This window comes from Osmerus eperlanus, chromosome 4, assembly GCF_963692335.1.
Source record: "Osmerus eperlanus chromosome 4, fOsmEpe2.1, whole genome shotgun sequence".
NCBI lineage: Eukaryota > Metazoa > Chordata > Actinopteri > Osmeriformes > Osmeridae > Osmerus > Osmerus eperlanus.
Window position 1 is genome coordinate 7,602,136 of NC_085021.1, and position 25,756 is coordinate 7,627,891.

Here is a 25,756-nt window from a genome sequence, read left to right on the forward strand (position 1 = left end):
ATAGGACTTTCAATGTCAGTTTATTAAGAAAAACCAAAACAATAACATCAAATTGTTACATTCATTAACACTGTTTTCTGTACATAAAACCAATAATGTATAGTTCACTTCAAAGTGGAATGGCTCAAGTGTAAAAATAGGCACACCCTTCTGGTGCATGTGTGTAGGTGTGTGTGTTTGTGTAAATATATGTAGGTGTGTTTGTGTGTGCACATATGTATATTTACACGTGTAAGTGTGTGTGTGAGAGAAAACATTTTCTTCAAGTCGAAGGAATTAGTCCTAATGGTGAGACACTGAATGCTACTGTGCTGTCATCTGTCGTTGTTCGGTCATTGATTGCTTCTGTCTGTCATCTCTGTGTCTGAGCTGAGGCTCAGCCCAGCGATGTGAGCCAGGTCAGGGGAGAAGCGGGATGACGGCTGCGATTGGCTGGTCTGGGCTCCCCTGTCTCGTGATTGGACCATGGCCTGGCGCAGGCAGGATAGCCACTGCTGCTTGTTGAAGGAGTCGTTGGCCTGCAGGCTGTGAGACTGGGCCTTGCTGCGCCCTCCCACACTTACACGGAAACAGTTCCTCACTGTGTGTGTGTGTGTGTGAGAGAGAGAGAGAGAGAGAGAGAGAGAGAGAGAGAGAGGAGAGGGATAGAGGGAGAGTTTGGGTAAAAGTGGAAGAGGGCAATAGGTAACGAGATGAGAGGACGTTGAGGCAGCATGAGTTTCCAGTCACAAACATTGGAGGCGTATGGAAACCAAACATATTTTGGTTTCGTGTCCATGGGGGGATGAAGTGATGGATTGTTACCTTCGCCTCTCCCCTTTCATCTATTCTCGTTTCTTTCGAAGAGGGCGAACCACCCAACCATGACGTTCATGAACCCACACACAAAAGAAAATGGCAAGGATACCTTTGTCGTTCCCGGACGAAAAGGCTCCCCTGAAGGCTCCGCCTCCGCCCCCCTCGCTGTCGGGCAGGTCCTCCACGTACAGCTGGGCGGCTGGGAGGGGCTGGCGGTACACCTGGAAGGCCTCGACCCCCTCCTTGTCCTCTATTGGTCGAGTCACCACCAGGGCCAGCTCAAACAGGAAGACGTGCAGCCGCTACATGCATGCACACACAGACAATGTTAAAGATCCGTACAATAGCTGTCATAAACACACAAATCAGAGACATTCGTGAGAAGAGAGGAGAGGAGAACAGAGAAGAGGAGAGGAGAGGGGATGAGAGGAGAGGAGAGGGAAGGGGAGGCGAACCTGTCCCTTGTTGTTCTTCAGCTCTCCGTGACAGTAGAGGAAGCGAGACAGCTGGATCTCCGAGAGTCTCTGGCCGTCCTCCAGGTAGATCAGGCCTCGTCTGTAGAACTGACACTCTGCCTCCCCAGTCTTCCTGTCCACCTCAGACACTATACTCTGAATCATCTCCAACTGAAACCACAAATTAAAGTGTGAGAAGATGTGTGTGTGTGTGTGTGCATGCAGGTGTGTATTCCTTTTTGAGGACTCACCGCATCGGGCAGCGTGTCTTCGTCCGGGTGCTCAGATGGAGTGCTCTTCAGGATCTCCCGCAGCAGCAGGGGGTACTTGACCAGGCGGCTCCGAGGGCGATCCAGGAAGTTCCACAGGTCTAACTTCCTGCTGAAGGAGGACTCTTGACAGAGGCGCAGGAACTGCTCCACGCGCTTTTCCTGTTTCTTCTGGTCGAGCAGGGCCTTGGCCCCCACCTGGTTACAGCAGTAGGTCACATAGGCCTCTAGACAAGGGAACTGTGGAGAGAAAGGGATGGAGAGAGAGAAAGGGATGGAGAGAAAGAGATGGAAGCAGAGAGAGAAAAAGTTACAATTTTACATTATAGGTACAGAGATGAGAGAGAGAAAGTGACAGATATGCTCTCTGTCACACTCACACACCAGCTCACCTGAGGTCTAGACTAGAATGGTGGTACTCACCCAGTCCATCAGAGTGGGCCCCACCTCACCAACAGTCTTCTCTGATCCTCTCAGCCCCTCCAGCCGGGTCAAGAGGTCTGGAGAACAGACACGGAACAGAGTAGAACAATTATTTAGACTAATATAGAATAGAGAAACATTATAAGAAAACAAGAATAAGCAATAAAATAAATAATATAATTTACAGCAAATTCCAGAAAATATAGAATTAAATGAATATCCTAGTCCATAAATATTACATCTGGTAAGGAGTAGGAAGCAAAAACTTTCCACAAATACACAAGCACTGATTCTATGATTCAACTATGGATTGTCAACAGAAGGATTTTTGGAGGCGAGTGTTTCATTGTTTTGATCTCAAGAGACTATTATTTTCGCCTCCGCAGTAGGGAGGAGGAAATAACGCAGGCTCAGAAGGTAGAAGAACTACCACGGGTGAGTCCTCTTAGTCATAACATCCCCCCTGTCCTCAAACACTAGACCTGCTTCCTCCGCACGTACAGAACGAGTGCAAAAGTCGTTCTGCATATCGATGCTGCAGTCTCTGTACAGGAGAGACGTAGCTGGTTTCGTGGCTGATAAGTCTTCTTCCTCGGTCATTCCCCTCCACTCCTCTCCTTCCATCGTATCCCCTCAAATGTTTATCATTATTTCTGAGAAGCGATCGGGTGCTAGGGATCGAAGGGAAGAGTAGCAAGAAAACTTTTTGGGGATGTGCCCTAAGTGTTTTGTTCTACCCGTGCACGATAATGATATACTATTACTGCCCGCTGATGTCATTGTTCTACTGTGTGCTAATCAGCAGAGGTGACGGGCTCAGCTCCATGGGTGGAACAAACACACGACAGCACTTCTACTTTCCGGACCGGCACTTCTCCACTTGCGCTCATTCTGTCACTTGGAATCTTCTGGAACGGCTTGTGTCTGCGTGCGTGTGTGTGTGTGTGTGTGTGTGTGGGGGGGGGGGGGGGGCGAGGAGGGTGACGGGGGAAGCTGAAATTCGCCGAGGTTTCATAAACCGTGGGTGGGAGGTGCTGAAAGCTGCCACCTGAAGTTTTTCGGAGGAGAATTTTCTAGACGTTTTCTCCGGAGCGGTAGCATACCTTCGTGGAGGGGTAGGAGCGAGTCAAGAGTCCCAAAGATCTGCCCCAGCTCGCTCTCTGTCATGATGTGTAGAGTCAGCATCGGCTCATAGTACACCTGTAGCACCGCACACACACACGTGCGCAAAAGAGAGGACGAAAAGGAGGCGACTCGTTTTGGATTAAGGAATCATCACAATATTCTGTTTTATTTGCACCAAATAACTGGAAGCACTGTTTGTTTGGTTTAGAATGGTTGCCAATACTGCCCCCTGTTGTTCACAGGGAGGAGTCGTACCTTCTTGACAAGTTTGAAGTCGTCGATCAGCTGCCTCTCTCCCTCAGTCAGTTCATAGATCACCTGGAGGAGGGAACACAAGAACTGCTGACATCTTCCTTCTGCAAAACACTGCATAGCCTTTCTACCAGCCTCTCTTCCTTCTACAATATCATGCCAGTGTTTTGGATTCAGTCCCAAACTAGGTCCAAACACCTTTCCCCAGACAACCACACCGCCTGCACACTTTGCACTCCACACTTACACACACTTAGTGAAGCAAGTATAAACACACACATACAAAGTATGTACAGCTGATTGTTCAAAAACAGGAAGTACATGGCCTCTGTGTGCCAGCTCACATCCTCTTTCGAAATCCAAAGCTTTAGAGAATTATGACAGACAGATCACTGATGACAGTAAATCATCAGTCATCAGAGATTAAGACCCAAACCCCACCTCACGTACCCTAGACCCAACCACATCCTGATCCCAAACGCAGTGTCACAGCCCACTGACTCACTACACCCACACAGCCAATAAAAAACACTCTGAAAAACCTCAGAACTCATCGGCCTACTATTCCATATGCTACAGACCTGCAGCTTTTTTCCTCACAAACCTCACAAAACCCAACACAGCGAACGGAGACCACACAGACCTGATCCTAGGTCAGCTGATCACCTTTCCTCCTCTGGGATTTCTAGAGAATATGGGTCTGGAGTTCAACACATGACCCTTAGTCGACCTATGACCCTTCACACCACAGTACCTCCTGCCGTTTGATCTCCTTGGCCGTGAGGTCGTGGCTCTGCACCGTGTCGCTCCAGCACTGGCTGCTACGTCGCCTCGGAAACGAGGCCGCCTTCTGCCGTGAGCGGAGGGGGACCGGGGTCAAGGGTCGCGCCTCTGTGCGGAAACTTATGGAGCGCTGGGGGAGGTGGATTATGAGCGTGTTACAAACACAATGAAGCACACACACACGTCTGTGCGTTTGAAGGCACACAACACAGACCGAATAGCTGTCGTAGTATTATCGAAGTTTGACTGGGACTGGGATTGTATGGGTCTGGACACGTGTGTCTTTGTGAAAGGGTCTTACTGTGATGGACTGTCCCAGGCGTTTGAGGGCCGGGGTCTTCACTGGGGTGATGATGCCTGTCATGCTGTTGGACTTCCCCACTGGTTTAACCCTTTTGTTGCTGGGCTCCTGCAGTGTAAACAAATAAACACCACTAACACTACTGCTGTAGGACCTTTCATGTAGATCGGAAAGGTTGAGATGAGGTGGAGGAACCGTTTCCGTTTGCGTGTGCACAGGTGAGAAACGTAGATTTGATGTCCTGCAAAGTAGTGCTAGAGAGAAAGAACCTTGGGGGTCCGTGGATGGGGCGGAGTCTCACCTCAGAGTCCTTGATCATTGGAGAGGTCTTCTCGTCGTCGTCGTCGTCGTACTCTTCGTCATCCTACAGGGCAGAGGAGGAGCAAAAAAAACAAAAAAGGGTTATTAGGGGAACCCGCTAGAAAAACTGAAGGGAGGGAGAGAGAAACGAGACAGAGTAAAAAAAAAATGGGGGGGGGGGGGGTTATCAAGGAAATAGGTGCCACTGCTGTGGTACTCTCGTTTCCTGCGTGATGTCTATAAGAGGAAGTAGAATGGTGTGTTTTGTAAAATGTCTGCTGCAATCCTGCTTACGCTTGGCCAACTATTAGAAGCCATGTGCTCTTGGGTTTACATGTCCTCTATGCTCCATGTGCATACAAACAATTTGCATTCAATTATTAAATCAAATAAAAAGCTGTCAATAAACTCAGTTTGGGGAAACTGGATGTCAGTTTCATTCATTTTTGCATCCTTTCCACGAGAATTTGTAACTGTGAAAGCAAGTGAACGTACAGTGAGTGGACAACATGTTAGTTCAAAACATTAGAAATAATTAGTCAACCGAGTTGATTGCTTCACAGGGACGAGGAAGTACACAGCATGATGATTGCACGCGGTGCTTGTTTCCTAATCTATGCAACAGTAGTTTCTCTCCTGCCACTTATGGCAGCTCCGAAACAGCATTTGACTGCAAACATGGGGACGGTTATCATTTACTCAGCTTCAACAGACGTAAACCGAAATGATTTACAAATAACGTCGAACACATTTGGGATTTATGCATTTCATTCTATGGATTTGGCCCGCTTCTTGCGTGTACCCAGTTTTTGCATGTGCGCTCGCTGTCACGGTTTTCCTGTGCTCTGCACTGAGCTGCGGCTACAGAGGTGAGGTGGAGCTTCCGCTTGATGCTGAGACAGAGAGCCAGAAAAAAGGAGAGGAAGATGGTAATGTCTGAGAGAGAACAAACATGAAAATCACCTCAATCAGGGGGCCTGGATCCTGCTTTCTCTTTTTCTGGAAAAGCCACAAAAAAAACCTCACTGAACAGCTGGAAAACCAGTCAAATCATTAGCTGATGTGACAGTTTAAGTGAGGGAGAAACCAGGTGGGGGGGTGGGGATTGAAAGGTGGAGGGACTTACACCAGGATGGTCAAGAGAGTTGGAGTACATGTTGTCCCTAGGCACTGGAGAACTGGAAAAACACCAAGAAGAGACTGTTACAATAAGAAGCAGTCACAGCCATGTTGGGTATTTGGCTGTAGGTCAAAATAGTCAAATAACGATGGTACTATCATTGATGGACAGTTCATGAACAAAACCTAAGGCTTTTGTGCCCTTTAGAGAAGCAAGGTTGAGATATGACTAGTCTTGGTTTAGATAGAAGTGTAGAGAGCAGCCAAACTAGGAGAGGAAGGAAGGGTGGCAGATGGGTGCATAAAGACGAGCCATACTAAAACATTGAAATGGTGACGAGTCCAAGTCTCTCTCTGTTGGCATCCCAACATATCCAGTGACTAAGTGAGGGAAATAAAGATGGAGAGAGAAATAAGCCACAGAAAGACATGAAGAGAACACTGAAAGTTGTTACCAGGAAGTCCACGGGTCACCAGTAGTCTCATCGGTCTCCATAATCGTCCACCTTTTGTCATCACAGGGTCTTCATCGGAACATAAGCCATTCCACAAGGGCCGGCAAACACAAGTCAAAAACCTTTTTACCACAGCCGCGAGCCCCCAATACTTCACCTGCCGATTGGACTCGGAAACTTGAAACTGTCAAAACGCGCACTGCACAGCACAGCCCTCCTCCCCCTTCTGCTCTGTCAACCAAACCACATCCTCTAGTCAGGCTTCACGTATCTGCTCTCCGGTTTTGCTGGGGTGGCCAGCAAACTAAACTGAGTGCAGTCTACAGTCTCTTGCATCCTCAAACTCGCCGCATTCGGAGATGACTGGTCAAAAGGTCCCTCTCATCTTGAAGGGCTCGTCACCACATCACATTAAAGCACAGCAAAGCACGGTTAGCCGAAAGAGGAAGTGAAATGGCATTAACTTCATTATTTTATTCTGAAGACTGAGGTCCAAAACCTTGTTGTGACTCATCGAGGTTAGAAAATATGCAAATTGCAGTAAGACGAGACAAAAGGAACATTTATTTGAAACAAGGGTATAGGAGTGAAATAAAAAAGTGTATAGGTGAATCCTTTTTTTTTTTTTTTTTTTACTTCCTGGAGACTGAGTAGAATTTGTTCATAACTACAGCTACCATCAATGCAAACCCTCACATTTTGTTAAATGAAGGGCTTTAACCATATTCACCCAATGTCTGTGTGTAGAATATGTCCAAATAGTAAATGTGACCAACCCAAAGATAAATGTATTAAAAGGAACAGTTATTATTATTAGTTATTAAGAGGCAATACATTTACAGGAGGATGCAATACATCTGCTTCAGTTCCAAACTCACTTTGAAAAATAATTCAAAGAAGACCGGAGACATCTTTTACATTTTTATTCACTATCATCACACTAAGTACTCCCATCACAGGATATAAGTCATTGCCTTTGCTCTTACACTGTAATGTAATCTGGAGTTGAACAAAGTAGAAAGAAGACAGTTTATGTTTTACAAGGTTGTTTGTGTGTGTGTTCCACAAGTCTGTCTCAAAATAAAATAGAAAATTAACAATAAAACATGGAAGAAAAAAAGGGAGGGGGGGGGGGGGAGAGATAAGATGAAAACTCAAGTCATGTGCAAGTCCCCATTGTGGGCCCGACCCACCCAAAGAGTCAACTGACAGGTTGGGGAGGGGCGGTCGTGGAGGGATAGGGGGCGTTTAAACAACTGACTGCCACCGTTGGCAGGGTCCTGGGTGGGTGAGACTAATGTACCAGCCCTGGGTGGGTGAATTTACTCTCGCATGTGGATTTTCACTTCGAGGATCCAATTTAGGCGTCCACCTCGAATTAAAAGGCAGTGAATTATTGTTTTGATGAGGGCGAGGCAAGTTGTTTTTGGCATTACGGGGGTCTCCCTTCATGACTTGTGTTTATAAAAAATAAAAAAAGGGTGGTGTGGGGGGGGGCGAGTTGTTGAAGACAAGGATGGAGGGAGGAGGGGCAGCGACAAAAGGAGAGAGAACAAGGAGGTGGGGGAGCGAGGAACCCTTACTGAGGAGGAGGGAGCAGAGCGTGACCAGGGGGGGGAGGCAGCTGGCCTGTCAGGGGTAGGGGTAGGGGTGGAGGGGACGAGGGTGAGTGCAGTAAGACCAAAGCTCAGCATAAAAAAAAAAAAAAGAGAGAGCAGAGGTTCGGGTACAGAGATAAGTCACAGGTCAGGTACACATGCTCTACCCCCCTCCAAGCCCGCCCGCCCCACTCCAAATAACCACCAAGTCTGAGAAGGATGGATCTCAGAGAGCACGGCCCCCCCTCTCCCCGGGATGAGGGTCCCCGTCTCCTCCACCCCCCCCCCCCCGCTCTGTCTGTAGATGGGGGGGGGGTGGGGGATCAGCGGATGGTGTATCTAACGTAGGGCACCTCCACATCCTCGTCCGTCAGGTCGTTGCAGCACAGCTCAAACACCAGAGCCCGCACGTGCTTGCCCAGCTTCTTCTTGGACACCTTGGTAACGATCTCCGTCATCCTGTGTGGGAGAAGGAGAGGGCGCCAAGTGAGCAGATTGTTGTCCGAACGCTCAACTATCAAGTCTTCTTGCTCGTATCATATGTACACAAAAAATGTGGATATTGGCCAGAGTTAACCTCTGTGTTAGTAGGTTAAATGTTGGCACGTGAGAGACACTTACGGCAGCTCCAGTCTCTCCTTGAGCTTGGCGGCAGGCATGAAGAAGGAGTAGAGCATGGACACTCCCTGAGAGAGCATGGTGATCTCCAGTTTATGCTCGTTCTGAAGGGAGAGAGGGAGGGAGGGAGGAAGGGAGAGAGGGAGGGAGAGAGGGAGGGACAACCACAGTGAGAAGCAGGAGGAGGTCCCTCGTCCCTGAAAACAAACCTCCAGGTTTCCCCCAAAGCCCTGAAGGAGGCTACGACACTCGCACGCGCACACACTGCCTACCTTGAAGTAGTCGAGGAACTGTCGTAGTGTCATCTCCTCTCCGCTAGCCTGCAGGCCCTTCACCTCGAAGCGGTCCCACAGCGTCCAGTCTATCTCATAGTACTGAGGAGAAACACGAGTTAGGAGACAGACACTGCTAACACGTGTGTGTGTGGGTTGCACGATATTGAAAAAATTTGATATTGCGATATTGAGCATGAATATTGCGATATCGATATTCATTTCAATATTCTTAAACGTGTGGCGGTCTGCAAGAACCCGTCGGATGTCGCGGCCGCTCATTGTTGGCTAAGCCAAAAAAGATCGAAAATCAGTTCTATGTCAAAATTTTGTTTTTTGTATAATTAACACCCTAAATGTAATTGTAATGTACAAAAAGTATATGATTACTTATGAAAAACAGTTAATTTCAACGGTTTTTGGACATGTTAGCTAGCAAGATTTTCAAGCCATGTCAAATCAAATGCTCAGTTTGACTGCTCTTTTGAGTGCTGCAGCAGACCCAAACAACTGATCAATGAAGTCAGGCTGTTAAACTTCAAAATAACTTGCTGAGAAGTTATTAACTTAGCCTAGTAGTTAAACTGACATTTACATTCACAATGTGATTATGAACAAAAGGATTTCCTTTCCATATTCGCCACAGTAAAGTAGAATGAAACAGAGTGGAGTCTTTGAATGCAGTTTTCAGTATAACAAATATCGGGATGGGATTTGTTATCTTTTATTCAGTACATTCAGAAGCTTCTTGAAGCCTCTTTATCGACTGTATAAATGGGCATCATGTCTTTGGCCAAATAGTATGTCACAGCATTGGTGATTTTGGTATGTCTCTTGGAGCTCTTGTCGTAGTTAGTACCACTTGCTAGCGATGTTTGCTTTTGCTAGCTCTGGCGTATTAACTGTGGCAGATTTTTATGGGATATTACTGTGCACTCAGACAGTGTCTTTTGGTGTTTTTTGAGTTGAGAAAAAAGGTTGTATTGCCTCTTACACGCTGTACCACCATACGGCACGTTTTACATAGTGCATTAGCCTGAGCAACATCTGTTGGCTTAAAGCCCAAGTATTTCCACGCTGGAGAGGAGGCATTATTTTTGGATTCTAACGTTTCCTCTTCAATCTCCATAATTTAGTCGTCTCCCTGAGCCACACTCATATTCGTACTTTTCTGTCTCTTTCCTTTCGCTCCACACACTCGATTCGCAGTTCGCACTCTGTCCTTTCACTTCTTTATTTCGCTGTCTATCTCCCTCTTCACTTGCGCTGTCGAAGTGTGCATGTGTGACAGGGCAACTGGCCAATGAAATAGGAAGGATTTAAATTTATCACACACAGCCCCCGGCGCATCGCTCCACAAAATATCGCATACTTTTCGGGACATTTTCAATATTAATATTGCACAACCTGATATCGCAAAAACGATATCGAGTCGATATATCGTTCACCCCTAATATACACACACACACATGTAGTAGATTCACCGTATGTACTTTATCTCGCATGCTGGGAACGTGAACACACACACACACACACCTTGTGGCTGGGGGCAGCGATGGGCTCGGAGTAGGCGAAGAAGGGCAGGGCGAGGTTCATGAAGCCGTTCTTGAAGGACTCCAGCTTCTTGTGGCCCTGGACGATCTTGAGCAGCTCCAGACACACCAGGCCCACCACGGAGGCGGTGGTGGTGGCGATGGCTGGGATGATCTTCCCAGCAATCAGCTTGCTCTGCGCCCAGCACACAGGGGGAAGGGGTGGGGGGAGGGTTAGGCTGGCTGGAGGAGCGTGCCAGGGGGGTTTGGAGGCTACATGGTGCTTGGTTTTTAGAAATGGAGAGAGATGTGTGTGTGTTGCCCACCTTGTGTCTGTCTGCGGGGGGGATGTCGTAGTTCTCCGCCCTCGAGTTGGACGCCGCCACGATGAAGTCCATGTGAAAGTTGCTGTCGTCGTCCTGGGGGGGGCGACCGAGACGTTAGCAAGACGTGAAGGCAACAAGGTGATGGGGTTGAGAAACGGGGGAGACAGGAAGGGTCGACGGGTTACCTTCTCAAAGTCGATGGCAGCCAGTTTGAACTTGGAAGATGCCTCTGGGCCGGGAAGTATCGTCTTCAGTTCCTCCAGTCTGGAGTCATCTATACACACACACACACGCGCGTGAGGTCCAAACACGCCCAACCTCAAAAAGGAGGCACCGCATGCTAGATTCAGCCCTTCCCCCGAAACGAGTGAATGTGCGCTGCAGGAGCAGGCGGTGGATGTTGCTGCTTACAGTCACTCTTACCCACAGAGGCGTTGGCGCTCTGCAGCTCCTGGTCCGACACGTGGATCTTGACGCCCGAGCGCGGCGTGAACACGGGCACGTTCATGCTCTCCAGCAGCTTGGCCATGGCGGCGCGGTCCCGGCTGCCTGGCAGCCCGTAGCTCTGGGCAAACAGGTTGGCGCCGGCCAGAACGTAGTCCATGTGGAGGTCCTGGAGGGAGGGGGCAGAGGGAGATTGGTCAAGTAGTAGAAGGGACATGGTGAAAAGTAAGTTCTTCCTCTATTAGCCTGTGAGAGGACGCTCAGATCAGCTGCCTCACGTTGCTGGTGCTGAACTCCAGGGGATGAGGACATCTTTTAGGACCAGACCAGAAGGGGGCGCCAGAGCTGGTGAGCTGAGGAGGAAGGGTTGAGACAAAGACATTGTGATCCAACGCAGGATGCAGTTGTATTATAAACCCACTGTGTGTGTGTGTGTGTGTGTGTGTGTGTGTGTGTGTGTGTGTGTGTGTGTGTGTGTGTGGTACCTGTTCCGGGGGGAAGTTGTGGAGGAGCTGGCGGATGTTGTTGCTGTACTGGACCTGCCAGTGGTTGCGGGCCCAGGCCACGCAGTCGGCCCAGTTGCGGGGGCAGTCTGCCACTAGGCTCTTGTAGACGGCCTCCAGCACCTCCAGAGGCTGGGCCCCGGGGAGCTTCAGGGTGCGCTCCAGGAACTTGGGGTCTCTGGAGGGTGGGGGGGTGGAGGTTAGTTACTCCTCACATAATGATGGACATGTCTCTCGTGAAATACACAAGCATTTTAGATAGTGAAGTTGATGGTGCCCTCATGTGGGGAAAAGGGGGACTCTCTCCCCCTTTTACTGGAATCTTCCATGGCAACAGCACCAACTCACGTTAGATACTGCATGGCGTTCTCTGATGGCTGCTTGAACAGCCCCTCAAACTCATCACGAGCCCACTGGGGAGAGAGAGAGAATCAGTCAAGCACGTTACAGCTGTGTGTGCGCGCGCACGCGCAAGCGTCAATGCGAGGTCCTACCTGCAGGGTGTGTTCTATGGCGTTGGGGAAGTTCTTGAGGGTGCAGATGGGGATGGACTTCTCCGGGGGGTCCTGGCTGGAGCTGTAGGACTCTGTGAGGAAGGGGATGACCACCTGCACGTTGCCCTTGGTGCCCAGGGTGCCAGACTCCAGCAGGGGCTTCCGGTAGTACACACAGCGCCTGTCCATGTACATACCTGAGGAGGAGCACAGCACAGCAGGTGAGGAGAGAAGGAGAGATGAAGTTATAGAGAGTAGGATGAAAGGTGGAGGAGAGAGAGAAGGATGAAAGGAAGAGGAGAGAGAGAGAGAGAGAGAGAAGGATGAATGGAAGGAAAAAAGGAAGGAGGAAAAAAATTTGGAAAGAAAAGATGGGAGCAGGATGCTCATGGGTAAAATGAACAATTAATCAATATGACTGAGCATCATCAAATAGCGTGCCATCTTCCTGTCGATGTGACGGCTCTCCCATGGCTGGTTCTTACGTGCGTCGACGTTGTCTAGCGCGTTGGCCACGCCGTCCAGGCTCTCGAAGAACTCGTCGTCATAGAATCTCTCGGTGTCGGGGCCGACCCGGTTCTGGTGGCCCGTGATCCTGAAGGAGGGGTTCATCTGCTTCACCGCCGCGGCTGCAGTATCGCTCTTCATTTTCTGCTCAGACACACAGACAGACACACACAATTACCCACCGTTACCAACCCACACCCCACCCCAAGCAGGGTTGCTGTCACTGTGTGTTTTGTGGTGATCCATTTTCCTTATCTAATAGCTCTTATTTAACAATGGTTTTAAAATATTTCACACACAATCTACTGATGTTGGATAATCTTAATGGCTTCATCGTAACATTTTAGATTAGCTTTTTTCTTGTTTTTTTTTTTTTACTTCAATTTTGCTTCCTCACCACAACAACATTTTGCTTTCATAATCATCGCCTCCAGGTGTCTTAGTATTAGATCTCTCACACAAGGAGCATTATTAACCATCACATTTCCTCAGATTCTCTATCGCAATCCTCTAATCAGAACACGCAGAACAGACCACTGGCAGAAACGCAACATGAATGGCTCTCTCTTCCTGTGTAATTTTGTTGAGCTAGAGCCGTTAGAGCTGACAGGAGGGTCTACAGACACCAGCCATTACAGACACCTCCACTCACTTCTTACAACCCATTAACAGAACCTTTAGCCATACATGCTGAACCTACATCCATAATGCTACACAAGAGGTTTCTGTGCTGCGGTTCATTAGCCATAGATGCTAACATATTAGCCAACTCATTAGTTCCAGATATTTACACATTAGCCACCAATGCTAATCCATTAGAGATGGAAACCCAGTAGCCAAACATGCTAACTAGTTAGCTACAAATACAACCCACCCCTCTAGCCATATTTGCTAACCCATTAGCTACAGACATTAACTCATAGCCATAGATGCTAACATATTAGCCAACTCATTAGTTCCAGATATTTACACATTAGCCACCAATGCTAATCCATTAGAGATGGAAACCCAGTAGCCAAACATGCTAACTAGTTAGCTACAAATACAACCCACCCCTCTAGCCATATTTGCTAACCCATTAGCTACAGACATTAACTCATTAGCCACAGATGGAAACCCCCATTAGCAATGAATGCTTCATGCTGACTGACCGTGACGTCCCAGGGTCTGAAGAGGAACTGTCTGTTCAGGTTAGACTTCTCGATGGTGTCCATGTCCGTCACAATGACCTCGCCCTCTCCGCTGGCCAGGCCCATCATGGCGAAGTTCTTCATCAACTCACACCCGATGGCACCGGCACCGACCTGGAAGGGGTCAAAGGGTCACGTAAAAAGGTTTTCACTCGCTGATTTTTTTGGGGGGGGAGAATGGATTCTCAGGATGGAACAATGCCATGCTTAGTCACTGACATGGAATCATCTCTCAAGCAGTGATAGAATGTTGAGAGCCTCGTAGGGATGCTATCGTTGGCGGTTCCATGGGCTCCAAAGCCCCATGGGTCCTAGCTCCCTCCTCTAAAAGACGCACAGCAGGGGTTCTCGGGAGGAAACTCACCAGGAAGTAGCGCTGCTTGCCCAGCAGGTCCTGCAGCTTGGTGCCAAACACGGCAAGCTGGCCGTCGTAACGACAGTTCCTCTGGAGACAAAGACACACAAGGGGTCATCGTCTAGGATTCACCAGGTGGTGCATGTCTGAAGGCATTTTGGGTTTGCGCTCTTGCTCACTCACAGGGGCGCACTCTTCCTCTGTGAGCACCACGTCCTTGTCTTCAGGGAGACACTCCAGGGCGTCGAAGTACAGCCACTGCATGATTGGCATGAACTTCCCTGTGCAAGCCTGAGGAGAGAGGAAAACAGGGACCGTTATTGGAGAGCACGCGTACACAAAACGATAGGTGACGGGAATGTTCTAGCAAGAAGTGTGTTTACAACCCTGGGACCAAACTAACAGGCTGTGACAGCAGTCCTCAGAAACGGGGGCCATGCAAATAATCATCGCAGCAAGTCCGAGCATGCTGACTGCTTAGAGATAAACCATTCCTAACAACACAATGATAACAGACTGGGACACTGAGCCTGCATGAAGCACCGTCAAGTAAACAAAAGCTTTCAGGTCAGGTATAAAGCAAACACAGACTTGAGCATTGATTTCCCTCCATACAGCAATACACGCGTCTGCTCGTACAGCTCCATCAAACATAAGGCTAATTTGTCGCTGACAGGGCGGTTTTTGTTTGACCTTCATGACTTCTTGTGCAGCCAGTCCACCGATGAACGCATTGATGGGGGCCAGGTCGCCGTTGGAGACGAAGGCTAGCTGTTTGATGAGGGCGTCGTCCAGCTCCTCCACTTTAGCCACGCCCGTCTGGGCACCGTTCACCTCCTTGGCCAACGCTACCAGCTCATCTCCGTCAGCCTGGCACACACACACACACGTCGAGTCACCAAACACCCAATTTAACAGTGAGCTAACGGAGGGAAAATAACTTCCCCGTAATCCTCTCAGGGAAAGACTCGTGTGAGAAAGGGAGGGAGAAAGAGATAGAAAGCGAAAGTGTTGGAGCACGTGAGTGTATATGGAGCTGAGCGTCCTGAGGCTGACCTGGTTCCAGGGCTTGGGCAGGCGGCTGTGTTTCTTCTGGAAGGCGTGGACGGCCTGGAAGCCAATGTGCAGCTGTCCCGGACGGTCAAACTTGGCAAAGTCTGTCAGCACAAACTCAGGCTCCGCCATGGAGGAAGAGAGGGATTTCTGCGGAGGTAATGGGAGAGGCGGATTAAGAGAGCAGAGGGGGAGATGGAGGGAGCAAGACTGACGCCACGATAACAGCCAGACAGGGGAGGAGAGAGAGAGGAAGATGGCAGCCACTTACGAAAGCTATTTTCTTTGGCATCTTGACCTGGGAGACAATGCCCCCCCTCACGTAGTCAGAGAAGCCAGTGGTGTCGCAGATGCTGAAGGTGTAGGGACCTGGGGAAGAGGAAGGATTTAGAACACATTATTACTCACACACAATCAACGTTTGAAAAGGGAAGTCCGGAATTCAGACTTTTCCTGTACTTTCTCCCTTGAGGGAAAACGATTTACCACCGACACGCCCAACTTTGGTTACTGACATGAGTATTGTGTAAAGATACTTCCTCTACAGAGAATACAGTCCTTTTAATACACAAAATATAAATCACACTCTACATTTTGTAATAAACCCTAATTTAAATTGGAAGAACAGTGTCCTTGTGGCCTTGGCCACCCAGGGACATTCAGACACTCTTCCCGCTGTCATGGCAACATAGCCCTGGCAGTGAGCTCTGGGTTGTCTTCATGCTGTAAGGTTAACCATTGCCCCAGTCTGCCGTTGTGCAACTCTAAAGCAGGATTTCTTCAGCATCTCTCTCCATTTCTGGCTGTTCATCAGCCCCTCCATCCTGACCATCCCTCCACTCTGCACCACTAAAAGACTTCCCCATCACATGATGTTGGGGCACTGAGTTACAATCTGTTCCTTAGGCCTCCAGTTATTTATTTAGGAGGCAATTAATTTTCTTTGGTTGGGCAATATGCCTCAGTAGCGGCCTCTGTATGTTCTCCCATAGAGAGATCTACAGAGGAACTTAAAAAGCGAGAGTAAAGATGATCTTTCACACAACGGTGGAGCTCACAGAGTTTCTGGGAACTTCCCAAGATCTATGTGTTGACACATTTCGGAAGTATACAGAGAGTTGCTAAGACTTAATGGCTTGGTTTTTTTTCATTCTTGCAAGCGCCGTGAACCATTTAACCTTTTACGATGCTTTCTAAACACTGTCCAATCCCATTGCCACACAAAGATTCCAATCAAGTTCTAAACACATTAAGACCATTACAGGAAACCGGATGCAGTTTAAAGATATGAATAATGACATATATAAAATATAGATTATAATAAAAAGGCCCTGGATATTGTTTGACTAATGACTTGGGACCAATATGCTGAATGTAATGTTCGGGAGGTGGGTTCAGAGACAGGAAGTCTTACCCAGAACCTTGATTTCCACCGGCTGGCAGCCGTTGAGCTCCGTGGTGCCCTGGACCTCGGTGAAGCTCACGTGGTCGCCAGTCTCAAACCCATGACGGGCTTCATCCAGACACGTCACCACGCCAGCTGTGTCCTGACCCAGAGACGAGGCGGAGAGAGAAGCCATCGCACATCAGACTTTAGGAGCGCTAACCTCAGTCCATCGCCAATAGGTAAATGAGGATATGAAGCAGCGATGCTAGGGCTAAGCTGAGAGGTGTTCAGGGGGGTTGGAGACGAACCTTGGTGATCATGGAGATCATGGCGCTCAAGGGCTGCTCTCCGTTGGTGTCTAGCACCAACATGTCATCGCCAAAGTCGCAGAACAACTGCCTGCGAGACCAGAGGGGCAACATGCGTTACAGACACACAAAACCGCTGGCATGGCTGGGATGGTGTCAGGAGGAAAGGGGAAGGTACCCGAAGAGGCCCCGTGTGTCCGCGATGACCAGTTTGATGTTCCTGCTGTGGCAGAACTCTCCCACACGCTGCTGCTCCTCGATGCTGGAGTTTGTCAACACGATGACCTAGGATACAAACCGAATTAACACACACACCTGCCGAATCCTAGACATTCACCTGAATTCGAGGCTGACACCTGAAATCGAGGCTGACACCTGAAATGGTTGTGCTTGTATGTGAAATATTGATTAGGTGGCTAATTTGTAAGCACAGCGTGTTTGTAAATGTGTGTTCACACACCTTCTTAACATGAGTCATGGACTTTAAGGTCTTTCCGGGGACCCAGACCAAGGTTAATGACTGTTTTAACGCTGAGAACTTTTATAATGAGGACTAGGGAGGCTTTACAGAAGCTCACAGACAATTAAAAAAGAGGGAGAGGCTTGAATGTGTTTCAGTATTGGCAGGCTGGGGTCTCTTGCCATCTCCAACACATAGCACTTTAATTTCTATTCTCTTTGATGTACTTTTATATTTATAAATATATCAATTCAAGCTATTTCAAAGGCAATTTATGTCTATATTCAAAAAGCTTCAAGATCTTGATTTTTTTTTTCCCCTTCTCCCTCTTCTTGAATTCATTAACTTTAAAGGGCCTGTGGGAACCCTGAATGTACTTTTAAAATAAAAAATGTAAACCAATTTCTTCAAAAAGCCCCCAACTCTGTCTTAACTTTCACTGTTCGGCTTACATCCTAGCACTATACCTCTGCATCAGTGTGTGAAACAGATATCTGTCCAGTCTGTTCTGTGAGCGACAGTCAGGGGATGGAATCTTGACTACAAAAGTGATATTACAATAAGTCGCCCTTTCATATCTTTAATGCTTGTTGTCACTGGCTGGGTCAATTGAGACCAAGTGCGCACAACACTAAAGCTACGCAACATGCATACAAGTTGGCAGGACTGCCGCTGAGAAACCCTGTTTGCTTTAGTTCTTTCACTCACACCCCTCTCTCTCCACCAAACAGTACCTGGAACTGGGTGAGGTACTCGTCGTCCAGGGATCCGGTGTAGGCGGCTACGGGGACGTAGCTGTTGAGCTCGGCCAGGCGGAGCTGGCTCACCTCAGCCCTGTTCTTACCCAGGTCCTCTTCACGCAGGTAGAACTAGAAACACACGCAGCGTTAACACACACACGTTGTTAACAAACAAAGCGTTGACTAAACACAGCGCTAGGGCTGGGCGATATATCGAATATTAGCGATAATATCGCGATAATTTTTACGACGATGTAAAATGTGAAAATATTGTGAATATCCAATATTTCAAATTCAATCATACTTTCCCAAAGAACACGCCCAACATCCAATATTACGCCCCCTTTTCGTCTTGTTGCATATTCCCGAGCAAGAGACGTGAGGTTAGGGAGTTTTTTTTTTTTTTTTTTTTTTTTACTGCTTAAATTTGCACTACACATCTTGTACTTTGTAACAATAGCTGTTCTATCGAAATAGTTTTTCTAAAGGGGGCAAAAGAAAACCATGTTTTTTTATTATTCAAAAGCAAATGCAAACAAATCGAGATATATCGCATATTGAGATATCGAAAACATTTATATATCGCCCAGCCCTACACAGCAAGGTTGTTGGGTCCCTAGACTACTTTTAAAATCACCATGAACAAATAAGCAAACACAGAAATGCCCTGAAGCAAAAACTGTCTCCAAATAAGTGGGTGGGTGTATTTATTTGCGGCACGGTTGGACCCAGTGGAAACCACATTAATCCAAAACTGCAGTACAGGCGTCACATGGGTCAACCTGAGAGCACTGCAATACAAACTTGCTGCTAGGTAACATTGGAGCCTTCAGCATAAACTCTTAAGCCATTTAACAAGAGTCTTCTACAACTGCTACTGAATCAGAGCTATGGTCTGGCCTTTTTCATCAGTTACATTCCCACTACGTCACTAGGTTCCACTCCGGGAGTTAAGTATGTGTAGTTGTAAGTATAGTGAAACTAGGAAACTGTTGTATAAAACACAGACACACACCTGTGAGGAGAGGTCCCTCCACTCGGCTGCTCCCTGGTCGTGCAGGGTGACACTCTTGACTCCTCCCAGGATGACATTCTTGGCTATCTCCACGCCAAGCCCCCGCAGTCCTGACACCAGGACATTGGAGCTCTGCATGCGCTTCATGGCGTCATGGCCCAGCACGTAGCTAAACAGGAGCAGGAGACATGGGGACTTAGCAGGGGGCGGGGCTCCCGCTAACAGGAGTACATACAGAACATGTAGCCGACCATGTTTTAGGGAGGCAAACAAAGGGAGGTGTTCTAAAGCCATGTTTGTGTGTAGAAGAGGTGAGACAACCAGTGTGTGTGTGTGCGCGGTGACGGTGTGAGTGCATATGTATTGAATTTAAGACTTACAGCTGTCTGGAGTACAGGCCTTCATCGATCTCAGCATCATTGCCATTCTTAGCCATGCCCTGGAGAGAAACAGCAGGAGTCAAAACCAGCTATTGTTCATGACATTTATTAGCTTACCACGTATTTTTTACGTATTGCGTAGCTTTTAGCTTGCAGATGTAGGCTGGTTGCTAGCTAGCAGGCATCACCTTAAAAGCGAGGAAAATTGCTGTGTGCAAGTGTGTTATCAAATTGACACAACGTGTGTGCGCGCGAGTCTGCGCATCTATAGAATTGTGTGTGAGTGAACTGACGTTGGCGGGTGTGTGGGGCAGTTCAGTTGTGACAGTTAGACTCACGTTGGCGGGTGTGTGGGGCAGTTCAGTTGTGACAGTTAGACTCACGTTGGCGGGTGTGTGGGGCAGTTCAGTTGTGACAGTTAGACTCACGTTGGCGGGTGTGTGGGGCAGTTCAGTTGTGACAGTTAGACTCACGTTGGCGGGTGTGTGGGGCAGTTCAGTTGTGACAGTTAGACTCACGTTGGCGGGTGTGTGGGGCAGTTCAGTTGTGACAGTTAGACTCACGTTGGCGGGTGTGTGGGGCAGTTCAGTTGTGACAGTTAGACTCACGTTGGCGGGTGTGTGGGGCAGTTCAGTTGTGACAGTTAGACTCACGTTGGCGGGTGTGTGGGGCAGTTCAGTTGTGACAGTTAGACTCACGTTGGCGGGTGTGTGGGGCAGTTCAGTTGTGACAGAGTTGGAGGAGGAGCAGTGGGATCCCGTCTTCGTCTCTGATCCTGACACGCGACGCTTCTTGGACAGCGGCGAGCTGGACATCTGGAACACACACACGCGTCTCAATACTTGACCTGTTATCATAGCTCACCACACACCACCCCCATACACATGCAGAGGGATGGAAAATCCCCAAGGAATTTATTGAAAGTTAAGTGATTTGTAACAAATTCAAAATGGTCCAATGCTCTAAATTCCAGAAAAAAAATCAAACCCGTCCCTGCAATGTTTCCATTATTGTAACTCCACACACAAGCAATCAAGTCATCTCACAGTATGTTCCGTAACCTTCTGAATAGCAGCACTGGACAACTCTACGAAGGCCTCCATTTAACCAATGGCAAAAAAAAAAACTGATAGGAATTATATAGACCGTGCCAAGCTGAGTCTCCGCATTAACATAAGACTGATTTGATTGGAAGACACTCACTGTACCAATTTTGCCAGTTTGGCAAGAAACAAGGCAGGGTTCTCTTAAGCAGAAATTTAAATCATTACTGTCGTCTACCAGGGACATGAATTATGTGAAAGCCACGGACACGTTTTGTTAAATGCATCTATGTCAGCATTATACTTCTACGACAAAGCGTAACCGTATTCATTTTAGTGAAGAACGAAAGTGATTTTTAGGTTAGGGGGCAGCTGCGCTGGCGCCACGCCAAGCACAGATCTGGTAGAAAACGAAACGAGGGCTGGAAAAACATGAATAGAAGCATTATCGGCTCCTTTTAGACTAATAGGGGCGGTTTGTTTATGAGCCGGTATTGTTTTTGTCACGGAACAGCGCTTGAAGAAAAAAGGCTGAATCATTAAAACTTCACTGCAGTAAAGGGTGCAACACTTGACAATGCCTCGCTAGGTGAAGCGGTAAGGCCGCATAGAAACCAGGGGGACACAAGTAGCCTAGTACAAGGCATTAGCGGTTGTACATTGACACAGAAACGTAGTATATTACAGCTGGCCCGACAATAATAAAGATTTAAATATTATATATGGAACGTTTTTCTAGTAAATCAACAGCGCAGTCACACCGAGGACACAATAATTAAAATGAGGCCGCACTGTAGATTTGTGTCAGTAAGCTAGTCACTGAGCAAGCATAGCCGGTATTTCCGCATCCAATGCGGCTTGTGCTTACTTGCTACTAATTAATTGGGAAAGCCACAAGCTTAAGATAGCCAAGTAGTGCTTACTATTAAACACAATTTTTTAATTAAGTTGTTAAAATGTACGTACAGACACTCAAATCTTGCAGATCCGGTTTTGCTGAATGATAACAACGAAAATATCCCTGACACGATGTTGCTAGCCAAGCTTCATATGACTGTCTTCTCTGTTCACCAAGTTCATTTGACGTTTGGTGTGCTGGTGACAATGGCATCAACCATCGGTTAACAAAACTCCGGACACAAAAGCTATATAGGTCATGTGCCGCTAATCAGATAAGTGATTTGCCGACAGGATCACTGCGGGGTTCACTAGGAACATGAATAACTTATAAGCTTGCTAGCAAGCTAGCACTACTAACACTGGACAGGTAGCCTATCCGCGAGCAGGCCTAGGCCTAACACCCACTAGTGCCGTACACAAGTTACAGCTGTATCGCTAGCTAGATAAATTAAATAGCTGGCTGGCATACATTGGGATGTAAGTAGCTACATATATAAACACGTAAGGTATGTAGCTAACAACAACCCTGCGGGTCTCGACACCTGCCATAAAAGAGGTTGCACTCTAAAATTCATTTGTTTTCATGAAAGGCTAACATAACACTCGTGCTTCATTGATTTGTCTGTCTTACCAATAATTCTTCTCTGTCCCTTCTCAATGCAAACCGCTCCTGGTTGTGTGTGCCTCAATGTTAAAACAACGACTATCGTAATTCACAGATTTAAAAAAGAAAAGTTGTGCGGTTAAAGGCGCCTTTGACTATATTGTCGAGTCACTATGTCGTTACGCTGGAAGTCCAGTGTGATCGTGTTGATGGCTTTCAGACTGCATCCAGGTTCAGGAACAAAACCAAAATGGCAGATCGGTAGAATGGGCGGAGGGTTGTGACGCAGGAGCTGAGAGCGGCGGCTCTCAGCGTGCTTTCTACTAACTCCGCCACTCATTGGCTAATGAAGTCTGGACAGCACTACGTCCCGCCCCTTGCCAGAAAATGTGCGTTACAATGAAGCACGAGAAGTATCAAACTTGAATGATCTCACTTATTAACTCACTTGATTAAGCCAACTTCACGTACAGATGCAAAGGGCTGATAATGAAAAGTGTTGCAAGAGAAAGCTTAGACCATATACTATGGATTACCTAGCTCGTCATGCAAGATTGGCCTCGTACTAAAATATAGACCTATGTGTATACCTGACATCTATCCTTTTGCGGAAAAAAATGTATAGTAAATGTTGTTTGTTTTTAGGTGTGAAATAGGTGTTGGTTTGCTATTAATTGCATATGGTAACTGAATCAATTGTAGGACTACGTAAAAAGATGCTGAGAATCAGTTCCACCAAGAAAAGACAATGGCTGAACTCCATCATATCGCTCTTCCTCGTGGCAACGTTGCATATCACAAATATAACATTCATTATGCACCAAATACTGTGGATCAGTTACAGGTAAAGTACTATAATAACGTTAAACCGGCAAGGACATAAAAAATACACTGAAAACCGGGAAGCCCAAGCCTGTCCAAGTTTGCATGCGGCACACGTTCTAACAATGGACAGAACTGACAAGATCCCGTACCTAGTGTATCTAGTGCATTTGATTGTTATATGGACCTATGGCTTATAATGCTAACGTTCAAATGGAGGATCTTGAACAAAATGAGGAAATTGAGTTGGGGGAGGGGGTGGTTGGAAAATGACAAAGGCCCGTGTGGGCCGTCTATCTAGGGTGCACATGCCGAGAAAAGAGGCCGGTGGTAGGGTCTATGAATCCCTGCTGTTGCCACTGACATTTGCCATCAAGCTTGCAGCCCAGCTACATTTACTGTGTACAAGTCAGATATTGTTAACTAGACTTGTCAACCGTCACCCTCTCTTGGTACTTTGGGTGCTGAAAGTGCTTTTCGTTGAAAGCCAACAGAGGTTTACATTATCTACCCATAAGCACGAGCATCCTCATTAAGCTACAACGGGGTAGCCAGTCAATATAACGTTTGTAGGCTACTCGCTACTAGCATTTAAAAACAACTAGCTAGCAGTGCTTGTCTTCACACATTTATCTAGCGTTTGTTTCTACCAAGCTAGGTAGTCTAGTCTCTTCAATCAACGAGACAATAACGTGACATCATTTTCTGTAAATCAGTGTAGTTTAAGCCATCTTTCTGGATATTTGGCTAACGTTATACACAGCTAGCTAGATGACATTCACTAGCTTACCCTTTATTTATTTAAAAACGAGTGCGTAGTTCTTAGCTCGCAGATGTAGGCTGGTCGCTTGCTGGCTAGGTCGCCAGCACCACCGTAAAAGTGAACGAAATTGAATTCCAATCCAACGACTTTTCCAGGTCGCGAGGAAGTAAGCTTGCCAACGTTAGCCGAATTGCCAAGTTTGCTAGCTAACTAGCAAAACTCTAACATTCGCCACACAAGTATGCAGAACTCACCACATCCGATATTGCTCGGGCCTGGTCCTTAGTATCAAAACAAATAAACCTGATATGTAGGTAACAGCTTTCACAGCAAACTTAGCGATTACAGTTTCGAAGATGGCAAACTTGTAATATAAAGAGAGTGGCGGGATCTGCGTGACTTTCCGAGAAGAGCTGGACTGTTGCCTGCCCGGCTAATCCAGCACTGCAAGGGTCTCCTGCACGCTCGCAAGGATTTCTTCAGTTGAAAGCTAAGCAAAGAACCAACATGTGCATAGTGCAGTAATAACCACCCATTCCAAAATAAGGATGACAGAAACATAATATTTTATTTCGGTTGAACGTATCTCAGGTAAGTATAAGCAGTAAATAATCAAATGAAATCGATTTACTAAACTACAACCCAATTAACAACTGTAATGCATTTCAAAAGCGTGATTTTAAATAACAATGCATTGTAAATTATTTGCTGCACCCCTTTGCATAGCAAGCGGTAGACTGATCCTTGCCCAAAGGCCGATGGGAGATGTAGGCATAGTATATAGACTAAATAGAAAAAAGGTAGCCTATTCTATTGCCGACCCACCTTTCTGTCAACCATAATATTTTGGACTTAATTGTCGAAATGTGCTCATGCTAAAGTTCTGTTATTTGACACTTCGGCATCTTGAATAATTTCTTAATTATGGTGGGTCTACCGTTTTATTTTTTTAAATTGTGGTTAAATTCGGTGAAACAAAAAACCATAACCACATGCTTTAATTATAGACTTTTATTCAAAGAAGAATGTGTCAAGACTTGAAGAGAAATAAGAATAAGGGGAAAACCAAAAGACTGGTAAGAACCACAACATTTGCAGTGTTATGAAACATTGAATAGAAATTAGGGGGTAAATACAGTTTAGAAAGACAAGACATTATTCACATTAGACTCAGGAACATGAATAAAGCCATATACAGCATAGTTCAGTAAATAACATCAAATGTATTGACAAAATAAGATAAATGAACAAGCTTCTGTTTTTGGGGGAGGGAATGGTGAGAGGTTTGTGTGCGTGTATGTGTGTGTGTGTGTTAAATAGAAGCTGTGATGTACATAATACGTCCTTGTATCTAAATGTCATTATCAAACACACACACACACATCCTTCATTCTGAAAACTGAAGAGTCTACATCTCATATGGAGAAATACCCACAGGAATAACAAGGAACAAATGCACAAAGAGGAAAAGTAGAGAACAGGTGGAGATAAACATTGATGTGGAGCAAGAATAAACAATCTAGTCACTTTAGGTTTATTTACAGATAATGAAAACAACACCTCTCCGTTGATGGACGTAGAAAAATACTAACTGTAGCCCTGACTTCCTTCTGGCAATTACATTAACAATTGCAGCCAATTTGGTGGGACGTTTTCTTTTGAAAATCCCATCTCACCAACATTTGGACAAAACCATTCCAATGTAAAGTTGTGTGTGTTTGTATGTGCATGTAACTGTGTATTGTATGGTGTGCACATGTGCATGTGTATTATGTGTTACGTTTAAGAAAAACAGTGTTGAGACCATCCACATAACTATTGTGCCCTAACAGGAAGTCAATCGGTTGAGACACACCTCTCTCATCTCAGTGTTGGAATTTAATAAAGAAATACCAAGATGGTTCAGTAATTTCATAAAGAATACGTCTTTATATTATTGTTACTGTTTATCTAGTGGTTGGAAAGTTAGAATGGTAGAAATGACGACTGGTCCATCTCATTTAACCCTTGTGTTGTCTTCGGGTCATTGTGACCCTTCAGTCATTGTGACCCCCCCACGTGTTGCGACAACTTTACCTCATACAAAAATAAAGTGAAGCATTTTCTTTTAACCGTCTGGCTGTCTCACACCCCCCACAGCGCGACGGTTAAAAGAAAATGCT

The 25,756-nt window shown here is 46.7% G+C and overlaps 2 protein-coding genes across 7 annotated transcripts; both read right to left on the bottom strand.

The window, feature by feature from the left end:
- Positions 1-4: 4 nt before the first annotated feature.
- On the bottom strand, positions 5-6,505 carry arhgef3l (Rho guanine nucleotide exchange factor (GEF) 3, like). Of its 2 annotated transcripts, XM_062458480.1 has the most exons (13): positions 6,281-6,501; positions 5,833-5,884; positions 5,670-5,705; positions 4,708-4,770; positions 4,407-4,514; positions 4,077-4,235; positions 3,326-3,388; positions 3,049-3,145; positions 1,946-2,022; positions 1,505-1,762; positions 1,254-1,424; positions 908-1,100; positions 5-580 (listed from the first exon to the last, which is right to left on the bottom strand). In XM_062458480.1, exons 1-13 carry the CDS (start codon positions 6,319-6,321, stop codon positions 333-335), a joined length of 1,566 nt encoding a protein of 521 aa, XP_062314464.1. In that variant the 5' UTR covers positions 6,322-6,501; the 3' UTR covers positions 5-332. The 2 variants fall into 2 exon arrangements, with proteins under 2 accessions (XP_062314464.1, XP_062314465.1); XM_062458481.1 differs by lacking the exon at positions 5,670-5,705 and having other exon boundaries at positions 6,281-6,505.
- Positions 6,506-7,188: 683 nt separating this feature from the next.
- uba1 (ubiquitin-like modifier activating enzyme 1) lies at positions 7,189-24,078 on the bottom strand. 5 transcript variants are annotated; one of them, XM_062458478.1, is made up of 26 exons: positions 23,849-24,078; positions 20,161-20,277; positions 19,463-19,521; positions 19,083-19,251; positions 18,062-18,196; positions 17,046-17,152; positions 16,868-16,958; positions 16,587-16,719; positions 15,444-15,541; positions 15,176-15,322; positions 14,813-14,989; positions 14,303-14,410; positions 14,129-14,209; positions 13,726-13,878; positions 12,553-12,718; positions 12,068-12,264; positions 11,922-11,986; positions 11,556-11,751; positions 11,349-11,423; positions 11,050-11,239; positions 10,812-10,900; positions 10,627-10,719; positions 10,305-10,496; positions 8,769-8,870; positions 8,500-8,600; positions 7,189-8,337 (listed from the first exon to the last, which is right to left on the bottom strand). In XM_062458478.1, exons 2-26 carry the CDS (start codon positions 20,275-20,277, stop codon positions 8,202-8,204), a joined length of 3,177 nt encoding a protein of 1,058 aa, XP_062314462.1. In that variant the 5' UTR covers positions 23,849-24,078; the 3' UTR covers positions 7,189-8,201. The 5 variants fall into 5 exon arrangements, with proteins under 5 accessions (XP_062314462.1, XP_062314459.1, XP_062314461.1 ...); XM_062458475.1 differs by having other exon boundaries at positions 11,038-11,239; XM_062458477.1 differs by lacking the exon at positions 23,849-24,078 and adding an exon at positions 23,622-23,768 and having other exon boundaries at positions 11,038-11,239.
- Positions 24,079-25,756: the final 1,678 nt, after the last annotated feature.

What these genes read in the sequence shown, in the direction of transcription:
- arhgef3l (XM_062458480.1), bottom strand. Translation starts at nt 6,321, where the DNA reads ATGGAGACCGATGAGACTACTGGTGACCCGTGGACTTCCTG. An exon ending in ACTCTCTTGACCATCCTGGT is followed by an intron (nt 5,706 to 5,832) that starts GTAAGTCCCTCC and finishes TGGCTTTTCCAG; the next exon opens with AAAAAGAGAAAGCAGGATCC. An exon ending in AAGACACGCTGCCCGATGCG is followed by an intron (nt 1,425 to 1,504) that starts GTGAGTCCTCAA and finishes TTGTGGTTTCAG; the next exon opens with TTGGAGATGATTCAGAGTAT.
- uba1 (XM_062458475.1), bottom strand. Translation starts at nt 20,277, where the DNA reads ATGTCCAGCTCGCCGCTGTCCAAGAAGCGTCGCGTGTCAGGATCAGAG. An exon ending in GGTGGAAATCAAGGTTCTGG is followed by an intron (nt 15,542 to 16,586) that starts GTAAGACTTCCT and finishes CCTCTTCCCCAG; the next exon opens with GTCCCTACACCTTCAGCATC. An exon ending in TGCCCAAGCCCTGGAACCAG is followed by an intron (nt 14,990 to 15,175) that starts GTCAGCCTCAGG and finishes TGTGTGTGCCAG; the next exon opens with GCTGACGGAGATGAGCTGGT.